Source organism: Leuciscus leuciscus, assembly GCF_965113295.1.
Source record: "Leuciscus leuciscus genome assembly, chromosome: 1".
In the NCBI taxonomy this organism is placed as follows: Eukaryota; Metazoa; Chordata; class Actinopteri; order Cypriniformes; family Leuciscidae; genus Leuciscus; species Leuciscus leuciscus.
In genome coordinates, this window is record NC_138725.1 from 5,170,666 (window position 1) to 5,188,534 (window position 17,869).

The 17,869-nt window shown below is 44.0% G+C and overlaps 2 protein-coding genes across 6 annotated transcripts in view; one reads left to right on the plus strand and one right to left on the minus strand.

The window, feature by feature from the left end:
- Positions 1 to 17,869, minus strand: part of LOC309494422 (uncharacterized protein) — a 251,719-nt gene that overhangs the window by 105,257 nt on the left and 128,593 nt on the right. The gene's annotated exons all lie outside the window — the stretch shown is intronic.
- Positions 1 to 17,869, plus strand: part of LOC309494337 (uncharacterized protein) — a 255,507-nt gene that overhangs the window by 76,522 nt on the left and 161,116 nt on the right. The window contains exon 1 of one of the 5 annotated variants that reach the window (XM_082163640.1): positions 4,456 to 4,720. The exons of the other annotated variants lie outside the window; for them this stretch is intronic. Coding sequence (XP_082019766.1) covers positions 4,663 to 4,720 — 58 coding nt within the window. The 5' untranslated portion in view covers positions 4,456 to 4,662. Of the gene's footprint in view, positions 1 to 4,455; positions 4,721 to 17,869 lie in introns of those variants that run through there. 5 annotated transcript variants of the gene reach the window in all.

Genomic DNA, 17,869 nt, shown 5'->3' on the forward strand with positions numbered 1-17,869 from the left:
TTGATAAAATTAAATTAAATATCCCCAAAATATCCCCAACTGAGCAAGCCAAAGGCAGTTATTATATTATTATGTAAAACAATATTATTAGGTATTGTAAAAATTTCACCTATAGTAAGTCAGTGTGGTCACTAGGAAAGCACTACAATCTTTGGAATATATATATATAAAAAACACTATAGGTGAATTACAGTTTATTACATAAACATATGCAATAAACACATGTAATAATGTTTATTACATAAAAATATTTGATAATTGTACAGTAAAGGAGGTATTGTCAAAATTTCACCTGTAGTAAGTCAGTCAGGTCACTAGTAAAGTACTACACCCTTTGGAACGCGGAAAAATAGTTACGGTCAATTACAGTAAATTTTTCCTAAACTTATTTGATAATAGAATATACAGTAAGGGAGTTATAGTCAAAATTTCACCTGTAGTACTTCAGTCAGGTCACTAGGAAAGTACTACACCCTTTGGAACGCGGAAAAATAGTTATGGCCAATTACAGTAAATTTTTCATAAACCTATTTGATAATAGAATATACAGTAAGGGAGTTATAGTCAAAATTTCACCTGTAGTACTTCAGTCAGGTCACTAGGAAAGTACTAAACCCTTTGAAACATGAAAAGAATACTTTAGGGGAATTACAGTAATTTTTTCATAAACTTATTTGATAATTGTACGTACAGTAAGGGAGTTATAGTCAAAATTTCACCTGTAGTAAGTCAGTCTGGTCTGTAGGAAAGTACTACAACCTTTGGGATATATAAAAAAACACTATAGGTGATTTACAGTTTATTTCATAAACATATGTAATAAACATATGTAATAATATGCTCATTACATAAACATATTTGATAATTTTACACTAAGGGAGGTATTGTCAAAATTTCACCTGTAGTAAGTCAGTGTGGTCACTAGGAAAGCACTACACCCTTTGGAACACGAAAAAATACTTGGGGTGAATTACAGTAATTTTTTAAAAAACATATTTGTCAACTGTACGTACAGTAAGGGACTTTTTGTCCAAATTTCACCTGTAGTAAGTCAGTCTGGTCTGTAGGAAAACACTACAGCCTTTGGAACACGAAAAAATACTTAGGGTGAATTACAGTAATTTAAAAAAAAAACATATTTGTCAACTGTACGTAAAGTAAGGGACTTTTTGTCAAAATTTCACCTGTAGTAAGTCAGTCTGGTCTCTAGGAAAACACTACAGCCTTTGGAACACGAAAAAATACTTAGGGTGAATTACAGTAATTAAAAAAAAAACATATTTGTCAACTGTATGTACAGTAAGGGACTTTTTGTCCAAATTTCACCTGTAGTAAGTCAGTCTGGTCTGTAGGAAAACACTACAGCCTTTGGAACACGAAAAAATACTTAGGGTGAATTACAGTAATTTTTAAAAAAAACATATTTGTCAACTGTATGTACAGTAAGGGACTTTTTGTCCAAATTTCACCTGTAGTAAGTCAGTCTGGTCTGTAGGAAAGTACTACAACCTTTGGGATATATAAAAAAAAACACTATAGGTGATTTACAGTTTATTTCATAAACATATGTAATAAACATATGTAATAATATGCTCATTACATAAACATATTTGATCATTTTACACTAAGGGAGGTATTGTCAAAATTTCACCTGTAGTAAGTCAGTGTGGTCACTAGGAAAGCACTACACCCTTTGGAACACGAAAAAATACTTAGGGTGAATTACAGTAATAAAAAAAAACATATTTGTCAACTGTACGTACAGTAAGGGACTTTTTGTCCAAATTTCACCTGTAGTAAGTCAGTCTGGTCTGTAGGAAAACACTACAGCCTTTGGAACACGAAAAAATACTTAGGGTGAATTACAGTAATAAAAAAAAAACATATTTGTCAACTGTACGTACAGTAAGGGACTTTTTGTCCAAATTTCACCTGTAGTAAGTCAGTCTGGTCTGTAGGAAAACACTACAGCCTTTGGAACACGAAAAAATACTTAGGGTGAATTACAGTAATTTAAAAAAAAACATATTTGTCAACTGTATGTACAGTAAGGGACTTTTTGTCCAAATTTCACCTGTAGTAAGTCAGTGTGGTCACTAGGAAAGCACTACAGCCTTTGGAACACGAAAAAATACTTAGGGTGAATTACAGTAATTTTTAAAAAAACATATTTGTCAACTGTACGTACAGTAAGGGACTTTTTGTCAAAATTTCACCTGTAGTAAGTCAGTGTGGTCTCTAGGAAAGTACTACAACCTTTGGGATATATAAAAAAAACACTATAGGTGATTTACAGTTTATTTAATAAACATATGTAATAAACATATGTAATAATATGCTCATTACATAAACATATTTGATAATTGTACACTAAAAGAGGTATTGTCAAAATTTCACCTGTAGTAAGTCAGTGTGGTCACTAGGAAAGCACTACAGCCTTTGGAACACGAAAAAATACTTGGGGTGAATTACAGTAATTAAAAAAAAAAACATATTTGTCAACTGTATGTACAGTAAGGGACTTTTTGTCCAAATGTCACCTGTAGTAAGTCAGTCTGGTCTGTAGGAAAACACTACAGCCTTTGGAACACGAAAAAATACTTGGGGTGAATTACAGTAATTAAAAAAAACAACATATTTGTCAACTGTACGTACAGTAAGGGACTTTTTGTCAAAATTTCACCTGTATAGTAAGTCAGTCTGGTCACTAGGAACATGCTACAACCTTCGGATAGTAAAGAATCCCTTTGGTGAATTAATGTAATTTTATTCTAAAAATATTGATGTACATTATGCAAAGTGAGGCAGGTTTCCTAAGTACAATCCTTATAATGCATTTTTTATTGTTGCTAAAGTACAATCAATAGCATTAGAACACATAATGTGAGAGAGATTTGCTGGTACATCTGTACTTTGCAAAAATGTAGTTGTCTGTTTGCACACAATGGAAAAAAAATAAACTTTTTAGACGGTCCCTAATCTTCTTTACCACACACATTGAATGTTCAGTGAACAGTCGCAACTTTGTATGCCATTAAAACAATATTTACCCGTTTTGATCAATTGTGGAGAGTGTTGTAGTTCACCATCTTTGTCCTAAAGATCATGTAGCTGCTTTTATTTTGCAAAAATTTGCTTTATTGCGCTTGTTATTGAGACGTGAAAGTGCGAATATAAAACCAACTTTACCTAAGTGTGTCAGCAGACTGAGGGGATTTGTTGCCTACTATATGTAGCTTTAAAGGAACACTCCACCCATTTGCATTAAGCTTTGCATTGTTAGAAACCCAGTCATACCATTGAATGGTCGTGCAACACTCTCTCATTTTCCCCTGAGACGAGAGAAATCCGTATTTACCTCTTACACTTACTCCCACAATGACGCAAAAATCGTCATTTTGCGTCATTGTCGGAGGAAGTGTAAGAGGGGGGGATTTCTGTTGAGACTACAAGCACTAGTTCCCACCCTTTCAAACCCGCCCATAGGGGGTTAATAACTTAAAATATATCGATATAGTTCAAACTTGTGCTGTGCTCCAAGCAGCTGCTGACCTGGAGCTCTCTGCACATTACATTTTATGTTAAGTAACGGGGGACAGTACTTGTATGTGTGTGTTAACAGTAAATAACTTTACTAAAGAACCGCTATAAAGCCAAAACAATCTCTGTTACCATAAATTATACGTTTATCTCTGTAAAGCTGCTTTGAAACAATCTACATTGTTAAAAGCGCTATATAAATGAAGATGCCCTCAGTCTCGTCCTGTTCGCCACAGTAAACATAAGGAATGGCGACTGTAGAACGCAAAAGCCGAATCCCGGACATTTTAGGGCGATCTCGAAATGATCTCGAACTAATCTCACTAGTAGCTAACGTTAGCTAAGCCTTGTTGTTTAACTGCGCGCTCTTAACGGTAGGTGTGGCTTTGGGAGTGGCCTCCTAGGGCTGCGAAGCAAGTGCATTCTGGGAGTTGTTGTCTTTCATCCACATAAGCCAAAAATAAATTTTCTGGCTTTTCTCAGTCTAGAAAGCACCAAATTCAAAAATAATTTCACATTTCTTCTACATAAATGACCTATTTTAAATACACATTCATCTTTCCAGAGGTGGAGTGTCCCTTTAAGAAATTCTAGTATGGTAGTCTCAGCAAAAGCGTATAACAGAGGGATTTCTTTGTTCTGTAAGAAGGTACTGTCTCCTATTCTCTCTATTATGAACACAGTATAAGTGTCCTTAATGTATAAATAATGTTTATTTCTGTTTATGCTTTTTACCATTATTTATGTTTGGAAGAATTTACATTATTATATTCTGATGTCCATGAGCATAAAAACAAACTCAGTAACTTACATATTTTTGATTTTGTCAGATAAACTCTTCACACTGTATTTCATCATCAGTGAAGCTCCTCCCACTGCAATCACATCATCAGGGAAGCTCCGCCCACAGTAATCACATCATCAGTGAAACTCCTCCCACTGTAATCACATCATCATTGAAGCTCCGCCCACAGTAATCACATCATCAGTGAAGCTCCTCCCACAGTAATTCTCCAATAAATGCTGTAAATTCCCACCAGCTACAAGTGAAGACGAGCATCAGAGCATCAGGAAGAGCTGAAATCTGCAAAGACTGAGTTTATTAAAGAGGACAGTGAGAACATGAGTGATCCAGAACCCTGCAGAATGAAACACACTGAAGATCCTGAAGAACAAAGAGGTTGGTGTTTATTCTTCATTCATTCATTCATGATGCTGAAGAACATTCATGTTAGAAACATTCAAGCACTTCATCACATTTAGATTAACAGTTCAACTATGAAACGGTACAGAATGTTCTGGGTTTTTCTTCAACAAATGGTCAGTAAAGGGAGGTTTGAGACATTTTTATATTGATTGTCAACATCAGATCAAGCTAAATACTGTTTTAACTGTTTTATTTTACATTTATTTTATATCTGGTTACCAATTTGCAACAACATTACCAGAATTTTTGTCATTTTCAACATAGTTTACAAAATATATATTTTTAGGAATAGTCAGTAAACACCAAGTTACTGATAAAGTTGCATTTGTAAAATATCATACAAGTTATTCATAGTTATAGAGATTCTTCTTACAGTAACTTTGGTGACAGGGTTAATGAATACAGTCAATGCTACAGTTTGTGTAAAAACTGAGACAATGGATTGAGATTATTTTCTTGTCTTCCCAGCATGCAGTAGAAAGAGCCCAGATGATGTCACTTCCTGTGTGTCACAATTTCAAGAAATGCTGTTTTAAAAAGAGGAAAATCATGTCAGGAGTAACAGGGTTGAGTGAAACATGTAGGACACAGTTAAAGCTAATACAAATAATTACTTTAAAAATAGTTACAGCCGCAGCCACTCCAGGGTGTCCGCGCAGTAGTAAAAGGTTTAACGGTTCACAAAATTCACGGTTCGGTTCGGTACGGTTCGATACAGCAAAAAGAAAGAAATGCCAGAGAAATTTCCTTGATTTAGTTTTTTTTTTATTCTTGTATTCTTTTATTCTATTTAATTTTTTATGCAATTCAGGAGCTATAATTGACTCTTTTTAGGAGCATATAAAACAAAACAGCTCCTTGGAAAAAATGAAATGTAATATTGTAGTAGTTATAAACAAAGGTTTATTTTAGTTCAGATTAACATTTGAGGGCAGCAATTGTATTCATAATGTCAAAATAAAACTGACGTAATGTTACTTGAAGGCATTATAGCCTACTATTCCTGCCAAACTTCCATGGTTGCAGTTAGTGTTACTATAGTAAATCCATGGTCAATGTTGCAGATCTGTGGACACTGGATAGTTCATTCATGGCACAATGTTTCTTCCTGGTTTCCACGCGCTGTTTGATCCGTCAATAACGGAGAAATGTGAATGTTTCTGTCATGATTCTGCCATCTTGTTCTTGATTTTCTCTTGTCTTGCGGCAGAATCATGACAGGCCCATGTTTCATGTGCAGCACATGGCCATTTGTTTGGCCATGTGCTTGCGTTGTCTCGTCATGTAACCCCGCCCCCTTGTTATCCTCGTTTTGTAATTATTAGCGTAATAGTTTCATCTGTTGCTCATCATTAGCCTCCCTTTATAACCCCCTGGTGTTTCTCTGTCCTTTGTCGGTTCATTGTCAGATGTTGTCAAATGTTGTCTGACTTTGTCAATTGCTGTCAAGCTTTGTCTAGCTATATGATATCTCGCTGTTAGTTTCTGTCTGGAGTCCTATTCTATGTTTTATTAGAATTGTTTTGTTGTTAGTTACAGTCTAATCATCGTCAAGTCCTAGTCTAGTTTTAGTCAAGGCTTTGCCTTTTTGTCTTGTTTTGCCCCCTCGTGGGCTTTGTTTTCCTGTTTTTGTCTATAATAAATCTTGTGTGAGCATTCTGTCTACTTTTGGGTTCATCAACCTCCTTCCCCATGACAGAATGAACCGACCAAGAAGGAACCCAGTAGATAGTATGTCCTCCCTGCTCCAGCGACAATCAGAGATCCGTGAACAATGCTGGTTGTCGACTCCCACCGACAGAGAGAGGGTTAACCTTCCAGTCTCGTCCCAGGGTGAGTGGATCCTGAGAAATTATGCCCAACTCTGGGATCATTTCTCTCAAGAGGAGCCGCAGTGTTCCACTGTGTTGTCGCCACCAGCCAAGCTGCCCGTGATCCTGGAGGGTCGGGTCCTGGCTGTGGTTTCTCAAGGGGACCAGGCTCACTCCACTTCTCCCGAGGTCCCATCCACTACCGTTGATCTTCGTGGCAAACGAGGGAGACGGAGTTCGTGGGATTCTCCCTCCGAGTCATCCTCGACCGAGACTGCCCTTCCAACTCTAGTCACAGATCCCGCTGAGCTTCTCCAACCGGTCACAATTCCGGCTATGACTTCCACACCGCGACCTAGGAGAAAGAAGAGGAGGAAGGGAGCCTCTCGTCCTTCATCTCTGCCTGTCCCAGAGCCCGCTACTGCAAGCGCTGTTCCAGAGCCCGCTACTGTAAGCGCTGTCCCAAGCGCTGTCCCAGGCGCTGTCCCAGAGCCCGCTACTGCAAGCGCTGTCCCAGGCGCTGTCCCAGAGCCCGCTACTGCAAGCGCTGTCCCAGGCGCTGTCCCAGAGCCCGCTACTGCAAGCGCTGTCCCAGGCGCTGTACCAGAGCCCGCTACTGCAAGCGCTGTACCAGAGCCCGCTACAGCAAGCGCTGTCCCAGAGCCCGCTACTGCACGCGCCGTCCCAGGCGCTGTCCCAGAGCCCGCTACTGCAAGCGCTGTCCCATGCGCTGTCCCTGAGCCCGCTACTGCAAGCGCTGTCCCTAGCGCTGTCCCAGAGCCCGCTACTGCAAGTACTGTCCCGGAACCAGCTATTGAAGGCACGGATCCAGAGTCTTCTGTTGTGAGCACTGCAGAGAGGGTCGCGGCTGATTCAGCTGCTGAAGCTGTCTTGCGCTCTGTTTCAGCTCATCAAGAGATGCCTGTCCTCGTCGCTGCTGAAACATTGGCTGAATATCTAAAACGTCTTGTCCAGATTCTAGAAGCCCCCGTCAAGTCGGTCATGTCTAGTCCTAAGTCCACTGAGTCCGTGAGCGCCGTACCCCAGTCAGCTGCCGTGAGCGCCGTACCCCAGTCAGCTGCCGTGAGCGCCGTACCCCAGTCAGCTGCCGTGAGCGCCGTACCCCAGTCAGCTGCCATGAGCGCCGTACCCCAGTCAGCTGCCATGAGCGCCGTTACAGAGACGGCCACAGACAACGCTGTTTCCAAGGCGGAGATGTGGAGCGTGGGATCTGTGTCAGATTCTGTGAGCTCCATTCCTCTCTCCGCTCCTCAGCCGCCTGCTTCACCCCCAGTCATGTGTCCTGTTGTGTCCCCTGCTGTTCCCCCGGTCTGGTGACCTGTTTCTTCACCCTCTGTACCCCTGTGCGTTTCCCCGGTCACCCCTGTTACCACATCACCCCGGACTGTTTCTCCCAAGACTGTTCCTCATGTTTCCTCATCCATGTCTGCCCGGACCCCTCGCCATCAGCCCTCGTCCTGTCCACCTAAGGCCCCTAGTCCACCTGTTCACCCTGGACTGCCCCCCAAGGACTTTGTGTTTCCCCCACCTCCTCTGCCCTGTTTATTGTTTTTGATTTTGCACCCTAACCCTGTGATTGTTTTTTCATCTTTGCCATTAGTGTTATTCGTCATGTTTTGTTGGTTTGTGTCCTTGTCACAGTCTGTTATGTCTCGTGTTTAGTTTCCCTTAGGGAGCGTCTGGTAGCCGCTCCTTAAGGGAGGGGTTCTGTCATGATTCTGCCATCTTGTTCTTGATTTTCTCTTGTCTTGCGGCAGAATCATGACAGGCCCATGTTTCATGTGCAGCACATGGCCATTTGTTTGGCCATGTGCTTGCGTTGTCTCGTCATGTAACCCTGCCCCCTTGTTATCCTCGTTTTGTAATTATTAGCGTATTAGTTTCATCTGTTGCTCATCATTAGCCTCCCTTTATAACCCCCTGGTGTTTCTCTGTCCTTTGTCGGTTCATTGTCAGATGTTGTCAAATGTTGTCTGACTTTGTCAATTGCTGTCAAGCTTTGTCTAGCTATATGATATCTCGCTGTTAGTTTCTGTCTGGAGTCCTATTCTATGTTTTATTAGAATTGTTTTTTTGTTAGTTACAGTCTAATCATCGTCAAGTCCTAGTCTAGTTTTAGTCAAGGCTTTGCCTTTTTGTCTTGTTTTGCCCCCTCGTGGGCTTTGTTTTCCTGTTTTTGTCTATAATAAATCTTGTGTGAGCATTCTGTCTACTTTTGGGTTCATCAACCTCCTTCCCCATGACAGTTTCTCACTAGATCTCGCAGCGATGTTATTCTGTGGCGAATTCAAATGCTTTACTGGATCTCTTATTAGCGCTGTGTAGTAACAGTGTCGCATGATCACGATCGGCTCGCGCTGCACTGGTCCAAACTGATAAACGGGCCGTCAACCACACAATAACGAGCAGTTTCGTTCCGCTTGCATTGCGTTTGTCATTTGATGTTGGGCAATGTTGTGGTCGTGCCAGCGTCTCTTACATTATGAGCACGCTTGCCACGCGCAACGCGCCTACATTTGAAATAACGAAATTTTGGTCGGCAGGAAAAATGGTCCAACGAACCGTTCAGTTTGAAAATGCGTACCGAAAGCCTCATACCGAATGGTTCAATATGAATACGTGTATTGTTACACCCCTAGTAAAAAGTAGTAAAAAGAATCTACCAAAATTAAGGCCCTTGAAAGGTAGTAAAAGGTAACAAACGCAATTTGACTTGGTAGTAAATTTTTCATCACCACCTCAATATATGAGTTTCCATTTTTCAATATATTTTTGAAATGCGATATGGAATTAGACCATATCGCATATATCGATATAGTTCAAACTTGTGCTGTGCTCCAAGCAGCTGCTGACCCGGAGCTCTCTGCACATTACATTTTATGTTAAGTAAAGGGGGACAGTACTTGTATGTGTGTGTTAACAAATTTTCTGTAAACGTGTTATAACAGGATGTCTTTCGAAAGAGTAGGGGTGTAACCCCGGCATCCTGTCCAAATTTGCCCCTTGGCCTCTGTCCATCATGGCCTCCTAATCATCCCCATATACTGATTGGCTTCATCACTGTCTCCTCTCCACCAGTAAGCTGGTGTGTGGTGGGCGTTCTGGCGCAATATGGCTGCCGTCGCATCATCCAGGTGGATGCTGCACATTGGTGGTGGTTGAGGAGATCCCCCCTTCTATGTAAAGCGCTTTGAGTGCTGAGAAAAGCGCTATATAAATGTAATGAATTATTATTATTATTATTATTATAACTTGCCTATATATATACATACATACATACACACACACACACTCACACACATATATATATATATATATATATATATATGTATGTATGTGTGTGTGTATGTATGTATTGTTTTACGGTGTGTACTTTACTCTTAACACCTTTTACCTATTTATTTATTATTCTCAGGTAAGGTAAAGAAAGTCAAATCTGACCTAAACCGTAAGCATTCAAAAGGTACTTACAATTTGGTCAGAAGACTCCTCTGTAGTATGTTCACATTAAAAGTCTTCCAGCATCATAAATCTCAGTAGGCAGATTTTGTAATAAATTAAATTTATTTTAATTGGTTACTTTTCTTTTTATAATAAACAAAAATATAAAGGCAAATAAAACTTCATCGTTTGAGTATGCAATACAATAATCACGTTTTGAATCAAAGGTGTCGTAAGCTCTGGGCTTCTTATCTTCTGCTTGGGGTTTCTTGTCCTCAGCTCTGGGCGTCTAGGCGTCGGGGGCTCTGGCGTATCAGTATCCCAAGAGGCAGTCAGTTCATCAGTCTTTTATTCTCCTGGTGTTTACAACAGGAGTTAGGTTGACACTCCTCCAAAGTTTCCCAGATCCTTCTCCAGGCAGGTGCAAGCGGTCCACCTCTTCATGTCCTTGAACTCCAGTAAACTCAGCTAAGATGGCTGAGTTCATTTAAAGTTCTAGGAGTCCTCTAGCGCACACACATAATCGCACTTTTCTGCTCCTCCCAACATGGGTTGGCACAGTCACATATACATACATAACCAATTACTGTACATCTATGCCAAAACAATATAAGCCATCTTTTACAAACAAAATAAATAACAACATTGAATGCAATGCATTATATCCAATACATTGGCTAAATATGTGTAACAAAAAGGCATCTACAATAAACAAGGAGGCAGGTAAATGCATTTTCTTGATATTATACAACAGTATATATATAGGCAAATTATAACATGTTTACAAAATTTGTTTATATATATTCAATGTAAACTTTGATAATCACAATTGTGATGAGGTTCAGTTCAATATTGACAAGGAAGGAAGAAGACAGGGGTCGGCTTGAGCTGGGACTCTCGTTTATTCACGTTTCTTTAGAAATAAACAAAAGGTGCGCACAAAGCACGTTCACTGTGCACATGCACAGCAACAACAAACAATAACTCAGAATTCTCTTTGGTGATTTTCTCAGCTCCCTGCAGCACACAACGAGGTCCCAGCTCGTCTCTCTCTCTCTCTCTCTGTCGCGCTCCGGCTTATATCCGGTCTCTCCACGCCAATTACTGAAATCAGACACAGGTGTTCATCATCTGCACTTGACCTACTTACGCTCCGCTCTGCTCCGTCCTCTCTCTCCCGCTACAGACTCCGCAAAACCACGCCCCCCTCGCCACAACAATTAATAAATCCCAATTCAATGGGAATAATCGGCAATTATGATTTTTGTCATAATCGTGCAGCCCTAAGGTGAAGAAACCTGTTTATTATTTATTCATTTGATTTTGCAACTGTTCACTGAAATAGCCAGTTTCAATAAAACTACTTGTTAAAAACTACTTGCCTCAGCAGCAAACCAGTGCCACCAGCACCACCACGGCAGCGATAGCCAGACAGCAGACCTTATCGTCACAAACATCAGCCCTCAGGGCTGAGGTTCTCTGGTGCCTGAACATCGCAGGTCCCAGCTCGTCTCTCTCTCTCTGTCGCGCTCCGGCTTATATCCGGTCTCTCCACGCCAACTACTGAAATCAGACACAGGTGTTCATCATCTGCACTTGACCTACTTACGCTCCGCTCTGCTCCGTCCTCTCTCTCCCGCTACAGACTCCGTAAAACCACGCCCCCCTCGCCACATACCCCCACCGCCCGACTCAGGCCGGGGAGCCATCCGGTCTGCAGGCCCCCCCCCCCCCCCCTCCTCCTGGAGAGAAAGTCAGCCACAGCCATCTGTACACCTGGCCTGTGGATCACCTGAAATTTAAAAGGTTGTAAAGCTAGATACCAACGGGTGATCCGCGCGTTGGTATCTTTCATGCGGTGGAGCCATTGCAGGGGAGCGTGGTCCGAACAGAGGGTGAACTTCCGCCCCAGGAGGTAATAGCGGAGGGTGAGAACAGCCCACCTGATCGCCAAACATTCTTTCTCTATGGTGCTGTACATCGTCTCTCTCTTAGAGAGCTTGCGACTGATGTACAGCACCGGCCGCTCTTCACCCTCCACCTCCTGGGACAGGACAGCGCCCAACCCCCTGTCCGACGCGTCTGTCTGTAGGATAAAGGGGAGAGAAAAGTCAGGAGCATTTAAGAGCGGACCGCCACACAGAGCAGCCTTTATCTGGGTGAAAGCCTGCTGACACTGCTCCGTCCACTGGACCCTATCTGGTGCTTCCTTTTTAGTTAAATCAGTCAGCGGGCTGGCAGTGTCTGAAAAATTAGGTACAAACCTTCTATAATAACCTGCCAGCCCCAGGAACTGTCTAACCTCCTTTTTGGTCTTGGGTCTTGGACAAGTCGCAACTGCTGCCGTCTTGTCAATTTGTGGACGCACCTGTCCATGACCCAAGTGGAAACCCAGATATCTTACTTCCACCCGCCCAATTGCACACTTTTTCGGATTGGCCGTGAGCCCAGCTCTTCTCAGCGTCTTCAGGACAGCTCGCAAATGCTGCATATGTCGCTGCCAATCACCACTATAAATGATGATATCATCCAGGTACGCAGCGGCATATGCAGCATGCGGCCGGAGAATTCTGTCCATCAGACGCTGAAAGGTGGCCGGAGCCCCGAACAATCCGAACGGAAGAGTAACAAATTGGTGTAATCCGAACAGCGTTGTGAAAGCTGTTTTTTCTTTGGTCATGGGAGACAAGGGGATCTGCCAATAACCCTTAGTTAAGTCCAGTGTCAAATAAAAACGAGCAGTGCCTAGTCGATCAAGCAATTCGTCAACCCTAGGCATTGGATATGCGTCGAATTTCGACACAGCATTCACCTTTCTGTAATCCACACAGAACCGTACTGAGCCGTCCATTTTAGGAACTAAAACTATCGGGCTCGCCCAGTCAATGTTGGACTCTTCTATTACTCCCATTTCTAGCATCGCTTCTAATTCACTTTGAACCACTTTTTTCTTATGTTCTGGTAATCTATACGGCCAGCTGCGAACAACCACGCCCGGCTCAGTCTCAACATGGTGCTGAATGAGATTCGTTCGACCAGGCAGGGGCGAGAACACATCAGCAAAATCTGCTTGTATTGATTTTATATCAGTGAGCTGCGAGGGTGAGAGGTGGTCTCCACCAGGGGCCAGAGCGAGAGATTGGGACTTTGAACTCACTTCTGGACCGAGATCCTCCTCCCCACTCACTACCGTCGCCAGCATCACTGATTCTGCCTCAGACCATTTTTTTAGCAGGTTGAGGTGATATATTTGATGTGCTCCGCCCCTATCTGTTCGAGCTACCTCATAGTTGAGATCACCAACTCGCCGTGTAACCTCGAAGGGTCCTTGCCACTTCGCGAGTAATTTTGAACTAGAAGTAGGGAGTAATACAAGCACTTTATCTCCCGGTGCGAATTGACGTAGTCTAGCCCCCCTGTTGTACAACCGACTCTGCTTGTCCTGTGCCTGTAACAAATTCTCCATTGATAGCCGCCCCAAAGTGTGGAGTTTTGTTCTCAGGTCCATGACATATTGAATTTCATTTTTGCTATTAGAAGGTCCGTCCTCCCAAGTCTCTCTAAGGACATCTAACACCCCACGGGGCTGACATCCATAGAGAAGCTCGAAGGGGGAAAACCCCGTGGAGGCTTGCGGGACCTCCCGTACAGCGAACAAGAGGGGTTCTAACCACTTATCCCAATTTTTAGCGTCTTCATGTACGAACTTACGAATCATGGATTTTAACGTGCGGTTAAACCGTTCGACCAGCCCGTCTGTCTGTGGGTGATAGACACTTGTTCAAATCGATTTAATGCCCAACAACTCGTAAAGCTCGCAAATAGTACATGACATAAACGCCGTGCCCTGATCGGTGAGGATTTCTTTCGGAATCCCCACCCGGGAGATTAATTGAAACAGTGCGCTTGCCACACTTTTAGCAGAAATAGTGCGGAGAGGCACTGCTTCAGGATATCGCGTTGCATAGTCCACCAGAACTAATGCAAAGCGGTGTCCTCGCGCTGACCGTTCTAATGGCCTGATGAGGTCCATACCAATTCGTTCGAAGGGGACCTGCATTAATGGTAGGGGGCACAATGGTGCTTTTGGGGTGGCCGTTGGATTCACCAACTGACATTCACGACAAGACGCGCACCACCTGCGCACATTCTCGTGAATGCCCGGCCAAAAGAACCGGGCCATGAGACGGTTTAGTGTAGCCGTTTGTCCTAAATGCCCGGCCATTGGATTACAATGAGCCGCCTGGAAAAGCATTTCCCGACGGCTTCTAGGTATCAGTAACTGGGTTGTATCTTGCTTTGTCTGGGCGTCTTGGGTCACCCGATACAACTTATCTTTTAAAATTGAAAAATAAGGATAGGAGAGCGGTTGATCAGGATGAAGAAGCTGACCGTTGATAGAACGAACCTGATCAAAGGCATTTTTCAGCGTTTCATCCCGGGACTGTTCCAGGGGAAAATCATCATGCTCAGGGAGGATGTTTCGCTCCAGAGCACTCTGTTCCCCTGAAACAGGCTTCGGAGGTTCCGGTTCAGCCTCTCCCAACTGTGCAACCGCTACTACTCTTCTCTCTTTTCCCCCAAGAGGCATCCGAACATAAATATCCCAATAATTTATTGAATGAGGGCCAATTAGTACCCAAAATTATCGGATGCCGGAGGTGCGGATTAACTGCCACCTCTAATCTATGCTTTTCTCCCCTGAATTGAATATCCACAGGCAAAATAGGATAATTCACCACTTCCCCGTGCACACACCGAACCTTAACCATGCGGCTATTATCCAATGCCCTAGGTTGAATCAGACTTTGATGGATGGAGGATTGGTTACATCCTGAATCCACCAGAGCCTGATATGTACCCCCCTTGATACTCACTGGTATTTGGTATAGGCCAGCTTGATCGAGGGCAGCCTGTGGCGCGTCGGGGACCCGGATTAATGTCCCCACCTCCATCACTGGACATCTGTCAATAAAATGTCCTGGGTCCCCACAGCGCCAACAGGCCGGCCCAGACTTTACCGCCGCCCTGGCGGCAGGAAGCGGGTCATGCGATTGGCGTGGAGAGAGCGGTGATGGAGTTGGCGGTGTGAAGAATCCCGTGGTCGAACTCCCTCCCCTGGGAGGAGCCCTGGGTGCAGCTGTTGGCTCCGCCGAGTAACCCGTTCTCCACCTGGGCGCTGGCTTCGGCGGGAGCCCTCCACGGGACCTAGGAAGGGGAACAGGTTTGGAGAGAGAGAGGGGAGGGGGAGAGAGAGAGAGAGAGAGAGAGAGAGAGATGCGGATGGTAAAGGGTCGCCGACCCCTGGGCACGCCACCATCTGGTCCTCCACCAGCTGGATGGCCTGGTTCAGCGACGTCGGGCGGTGGCACTGGAGCCACTGCGCAGTCTTCCTTGGCAGCCTGGCCACGAACTGCTCCAGTACCACACGATCGATCACATCCTCGACATCGCTACTGTCGGCCATCAACCATTTGCGGCAGGAGTCCCGGAGCTGCTGTGCCATCACGAAGGGTCGGCCGGACTCTTCCAGGGTCAGGGTTCTGAACCGCTGGCGATGTTGCTCCGGTGTCCAACCGACCCGCTGGAGGATGGCACGCTTGAGGTCCTGATAGACCAGGAGGTTTTGGACTGGCAGTTGGTGGGCGGCTACCTGCGCTTCTCCTGACAGCAGGGGGATCAGCCGCATTGGCCAGTCCCCGGTGGGCCATCCCCGAGCCTCTGCCGATTTCTCGAATAAATCCAGGAATGCCTCCGGTTCATCGTGAGGTCCCATCTTGTTGAGCGGCAGAGGAGATGTACTGTCCTTAGATGAGGGGATGGCCCGAACCTCCCGGTCTACCCAGCTCCGGAACAACTCGCGGTCTTCATGCTGGGATCGGAGGAGCACCTCGAAGCGTTTATCTTGCTCCTCCTTGATCGCCAGCAGATGTTGGTGTTGCTCTTGGTGAAGACCGGCGAGTGACTGGATGATGTCCGCAAATGGTGTACCTGGCGGGGACTGCATGGCGGCGGCGATCTTCTTCCTTCCCGGGTTTTCTGGCACCAGTGTGATGAGGTTCAGTTCAATATTGACAAGGAAGGAAGAAGACAGGGGTCGGCTTGAGCTGGGACTCTCGTTTATTCACGTTTCTTTAGAAATAAACAAAAGGTGCGCACAAAGCGGGTTCACCGTGCACATGCACAGCAACAACAAACAATAACTCAGAATTCTCTTTGGTGATTTTCTCAGCTCCCAGCAGCACACAACGAGGTCCCAGCTCGTCTCTCTCTCTCTCTCTCTGTCGCGCTCCGGCTTATATCCGGTCTCTCCACGCCAATTACTGAAATCAGACACAGGTGTTCATCATCTGCACTTGACCTACTTACGCTCCGCTCTGCTCCGTCCTCTCTCTCCCGCTACAGACTCCGCAAAACCACGCCCCCCTCGCCACAACAATTAATAAATCCCAATTCAATGGGAATAATCGGCAATTATGATTTTTGTCATAATCGTGCAGCCCTAAGGTGAAGAAACCTGTTTATTATTTATTCATTTGATTTTGCAACTGTTCACTGAAATAGCCAGTTTCAATAAAACTACTTGTTAAAAACTACTTGCCTCAGCAGCAAACCAGTGCCACCAGCACCACCACGGCAGCGATAGCCAGACAGCAGACCTTATCGTCACAAACATCAGCCCTCAGGGCTGAGGTTCTCTGGTGCCTGAACATCGCAGCCAACCATCAGTCATATAATTCGAATGAGGGCATTGGGGAATTATTCGAAAACATTTTCACTGACTCCGAAATAGCCAAAAGTTTTGCGTGTGGCAAGAATTAAACTAATATGTATGATGGGTGTGACATTGTCACACTTATACCTTATAGTAAGTGGTGCTTTGCATACCCCTCCCACACCCCCAAAAAAAGGGCTGCTGCTTGATGTCGTGTAGGTAGTAAAAAATATTGTGGAGGTGGTAAAAAAAGGTAGTGAAAGGTAGTAAATTCATCTCTATTATTCCTGCATATACCCTGCACACTACACTTTGAGCTTGTGAAGTTTCTACAGAGGCTGCAACGGCCATGAAATTACGGAAATAATTTTAACATATAACAAATAATAATATTTTTTCTTTCATGTCAGACCTGATGGAAGAGAGCGAGGAGAGTGAAGAACTGAGTGAAGTGAAAGAGGAGAGTGAAGAACTGAGTGAAGTGAAGGAGGAGAGTGAAGAACTGAGAGAAGTGAAGGAGGAGAGTGAAGAACTGAGTGAAGTGAAGGAGGAGAGTGAAGAACTGAGTGAAGTGAAGGAGGAGAATGATGAACTGAGGGAAGTGGAGGAGGAGAGAGAAGAACTGAGTGAAGTGAAGGAGGAGAGTGAGGAACTGAGTGAAGTGAAGGAGGGGAGTGAAGAACTGAGTGAAGTGAAGGAGGACAGTGAAGAACTGAGTGAAGTGAAGGAGGAGAGTGAAGAACTGAGTGAAGTGGAGGAGGAACATCATGTCAAACCTGGAGGAACACCTTTGAGTCGCTCAAAGACTAAAAAGAAATTTTTCAAGAAAAGACGAGCCAAGAAATCTTTCACCTGCACTCAGTGTGGAAAGAGTTTCACAAGCAAACATAGTCTTGAGATTCACATGAGAATTCACACCGGAGAGAAGCCGTTCACATGTGAACAGTGTGGAAAGAGTTTCAGTCAATTATCATCCCTTGATGTTCACATGAGGATCCACACCGGAGAGACATTTCTTAGGGCATCAGACCTGAAGATACACCTGGCAGTTCATACTAAGGAGAAGCCGCATTCATGTTCTGTGTGTGGAAAGAGTTTTTCACTGCTGCAATATTTACATAAACATGATAAAAT